Source organism: Acyrthosiphon pisum, chromosome X (genome assembly GCF_005508785.2).
Source record: "Acyrthosiphon pisum isolate AL4f chromosome X, pea_aphid_22Mar2018_4r6ur, whole genome shotgun sequence".
Taxonomy (NCBI): Eukaryota; Metazoa; Arthropoda; class Insecta; order Hemiptera; family Aphididae; genus Acyrthosiphon; species Acyrthosiphon pisum.
Genome location: NC_042493.1, coordinates 22,826,840 through 22,831,177, shown reverse-complemented (window position 1 = coordinate 22,831,177; position 4,338 = coordinate 22,826,840). Strand labels below are relative to the sequence as shown.

The following is a 4,338-nucleotide window of genomic DNA, read 5'->3' as shown; positions in this document are numbered from 1 at the left end:
ATTTAATGTTATACGTATTCTAATGTAAATTCTTAATATAGTAATAACCAGTGTTGGGAATAGATAGCTAAATTATTATCTAGATAAAGATAAAGATAAATAAATTTAATTTTTATCTAGATAAAGATAATCAAACAACCATTTTATCTAGATAAAATTAAGATAAATTGTATAATATGAAAATTTATATTTTTTCGCAATAGATGTTTAACTGTTCTATTTTCATAACCAACACAGCCACAGAATTCAGTGTCCTTTTAATAGAGCAGAAAGATCTAGATGAATAATAAATATAAAATAGATATTAAAATTAATATTAATTGTTGTATATAAGCGTAGAATAATAAATTACATTAACCATAATCATAGACGGTACAACAACTGGCCCTATATGAATTACACGATGGATAGGGGGAAAGAGTGCTGTCGCCTGTCACCAATCAATATAACCGTAACGTACTATGTTACTGTGTTAATGTATGTGAAATTGGTACCTATTTATGATATTTATTAATGGAACTCAGATAATAATACTGAAATAAACACAAATAAACGATAAACCCATCATTATTGTTAAATTAGCCGATAGTAATATTATTATACCATTAGCAATATATAAATATTAAATAATAACGAATAAAATTTTAAAATTCAATTGTAATTAAAACCAAAAAGTATGTCCTCGAATAATTTATCTAAATATCTAGATACGTAAATTGTTTATCTAAGATAATTTCTTAAGATAGTTGTCAACAGTTTATTTATATTTATCTAGATAAGATAAAGATAATTTAAAAATTTATCTAGATAAAATGATCTAAATAATCCCAACACTGGTAATAACTAATAAGTATTTTTAAATTGAACAGTTTTTGTACAACACTAAATTATTTATAAAACCTGTATAGTTAATAGGAGCGTATATAATTCATTAGTCCACGCTATAATATATATCATTGGAAACGTTCTGCGGAATCAAATTAAATAATAACTTTTCTCGTGATTTTTTTTTAGTGATCTTGAAATTTACACAGTAAAAATTTCCGCTTCGACCACAGGGGCCATCAGTGTTACATATTTTTGACAGGCAGAGACAAAAGAAATAATAACAAAAAAAAAAAAAGATAGTTTATAAATAAATCAGTAGGAAATGAGTAGGAGTAGGTACCTATACAATTTTAGATCTTACGAAATTTAGGTTATAATTTACAGTAGGCTTAATATTTTTATTGTTTTGAAAAATGTTATTGTGTTGGCTTCATTGTCAGGGTTTGGACCTATGGTTGTTCCAACGTCGTGGCTTATGTTGAGTTCTTCTCTTTGTATTTGTTATATTCTGCATTCTTCAAAAGTGTGTTTAATTGTGAGTGTGGTGCCACATGTGAGGCATATCGGTGGTTCGTTTTTAGCGATCAAATATCCGTGAGTCAATTTTGAGTGTCCAATTCTAGCACGATTTAGTTTTTTTTCGTTTGCGGTACTAATGTTTGGGTCATTTGATCATTGGTCATGGCTATTATTTGCTCGTACTGTTGAAAAGTTAAAAACACTCTTGTTTTATGTAACCTAATGTTTTATGTTATCCACAACGCACACCTACCTTTTTATTTATTATTTTAATTTTCCACCGGCGGCCAGACCGGTTCTCGGTCGCAATCTCGCGGACGTCGATAGAGACGCCGCGGTCGTTACGATAACGACCGCGACATAATACCACCATCATCTGCAGTGGACATTCACATATTGTATACATTGCACATATTGCAACATTGCGACAGCTAGTCCAGTCTGGAATAAAGATTTTAAATTCCTGACTAAAGGCAACTATCATATGATGATGTGTGCCCTAGTAACGAAATTAGTAATTAGGTACCTACACCACCGACATCATTATTAAACAATATTTAACAATTATATGCTGTGTACACATAATTAATATATCAATATAATTTTTATATATTTTAGTTGTAAATGTGTAGAAAAAGGGATTTTACTATAACGATTTCGTTTTTTCAGAATTTAAACTAAACGATTTATTCACATCAGACATAATTTGCATCGATTTAGTAACTGGTTTGGCTTTATTTTGGTCATAGTATTGTGGTATCATCTGCAAAACACGCAATTAACTATTAAGCCATCACATTTTAATTTTAGAAGATAATTTATGTATACAATGAAAAGTGGACGCACAGTTCCTTGTGGAACTCCGTAATTCAAAGTCTTATAGTTGCTGAATACATTATTTAATTTTTTTCTTTGACCACGATTTGTTAAAAATTTTTTGATGAGATTAAAGACTTTTTTAACATCAAGAAAAATACCAATAACAAAATCATCTTATTATACATATAATTTTTTACGGTAGTTTGCTTCCGACACCGACGAAGTCGAGGTAGGTAGCACATATTGTACCTAACGGAAAGTTAATTTTTTTTTTTTTATTATTTATTGAATAAATAATATATTTACATACATTAATTATTTAATTTACCACAATAAGCAGAGCTTGTGTCGAGGTAAATGAGTTGTTTGTAAACAATAAAATTTATAAAATACATCAAAATTACAATATTTATATAAATTTATTTCCTAATTTAACATACGATACATTTAAAGATTAAGAAACAACCAGTTTACAATAGATCTTTTCTTAAATTCATAATTATTTTTATTTACATTATTTACAATTATTACATTATTTTCAGCTCAAGTGGCATGGCATTAAAATTAATTGAACCTAAATAATCAACGAACTTTTTACCTATATCTTTTTTTGTGTAACTAACATGCAAATGGTAAGCAATGTGTTCCCGTTTATTAACGGTTTTAGTAGTAATGTTACCTGCTTTAAATAGAATGGAGAACTGCCTAAATAAATAACTGACCGGAAGAACTCTAAATTGTTTATAGTTTATGGAAGTCGAGCCATAGAGCTCATTTTTCTTTAGACATAATCTTACTGCATGATTCTGTTGAATCACAAGTGGTTTTATAGCATTATCAGAACACCCGCCCCATACTAAAATACCGTATTGGAGAATCGACTTATAGAGTGCGTTATATACAGTATACATTGTTTCAGTAGGTAAGAGTTTATTAAATTTGAAAAATTTGCAAATTGCAGATCTTAATCTCAAAACCACATTATCAATATGAAATTTCCACCGTAGATTCCAGTAAAATATAAGACCTAAATATTTAACTATCGTAACCCAACTTACTTTTTGGCAGTTACATAATTTAAATTTAAATCTCGATTATTACAAGAGTGAATAATAATACCATCGAAAGGTATGTGCGTATTATATATCGAGAAAGCAATGAAAACACTTTTACTTATATTCAAAGTCAATTTATTATTATTTAGTTTTTTAAATACAGTATTTACTCCAACAGTCGTTTTTTGATGAACGTCTACCCATGAGTTTCCTGAGAAAAGTAAGCAGGTATCATCAGCATAGGTTATAACTTTACCTAATTACATGTATACATTCTTTTTTACCAGTTAGTTAACATTTTAAAATGTATTATTTCACGACATTTTTTATATTTTCCTTCCTCATTATAATTTATTGTACAATCAGTCCAGCCCGCAAGTGTCTATGAATAGAGCCATGGTTTGTACACCCATGATATAATATAATATCGATAATTTTGGTTTTTATTAATTTTAAAATTATTTTTTTTTGTGAGAATTGAATCACAGGAACTTTTTAGTGCCACTACTAACATTTATTTAAACATATAGATACATTTATAATTACCGGGACAACTGAATTACATTTTTCCGGTTCAATATATTTATATAATTATTTCTGGCAATATTTAAAAATTACAGATCAAGGATGTCAATCATTTTAAATATATTAATTTATTTTATAATGCATATCACTGTTAGTTACCTATTTATTCTTATTGTTGAAAACGTAAGAAACACTATAATTGTTGAAATCATAGGAAAAATGTTAATCATAACGTTCGGACTTCTTTTATTTTTCTCATCGTCACAATCCGAAAGCCTTTTTATGCCAAACTTGCCTGTGGTAAATTAATAATCATCTTGATTTATTAAACATAATATCTTTTTTTCTATTATTAATAGTTAATACCAATGTACCAAATTTATATTTGTGATTTCTTTGTAATTAAATTTATATATATCATATGTATTCCACTTATTACAGGGTGAATATCACATGGTGATTGATAAAGTATATCCGTGTGAAACAACAAAAAACCATCCGATTCCATTTAATTGGTATTTTAGTAAAATAACACCAAGTATAACGGAGGTAACAGGTAATTCGACACTTTTGATACCTTTCGATGATACTC

The 4,338-nt window shown here is 28.0% G+C and overlaps 1 protein-coding gene across 1 annotated transcript in view; it reads left to right on the top strand.

Annotated features, from left to right (window-relative positions):
- Positions 1-3,965: 3,965 nt before the first annotated feature.
- The window catches only part of LOC107883043, a 1,419-nt gene continuing 1,046 nt past the window's right edge, over positions 3,966-4,338 (top strand). The window contains exons 1-2 of the mRNA XM_016802369.1: positions 3,966-4,046; positions 4,188-4,302. Of these exons, the coding sequence (XP_016657858.1) occupies positions 3,966-4,046; positions 4,188-4,302 (196 nt within the window). The remainder of the gene's footprint in view (positions 4,047-4,187; positions 4,303-4,338) is intronic.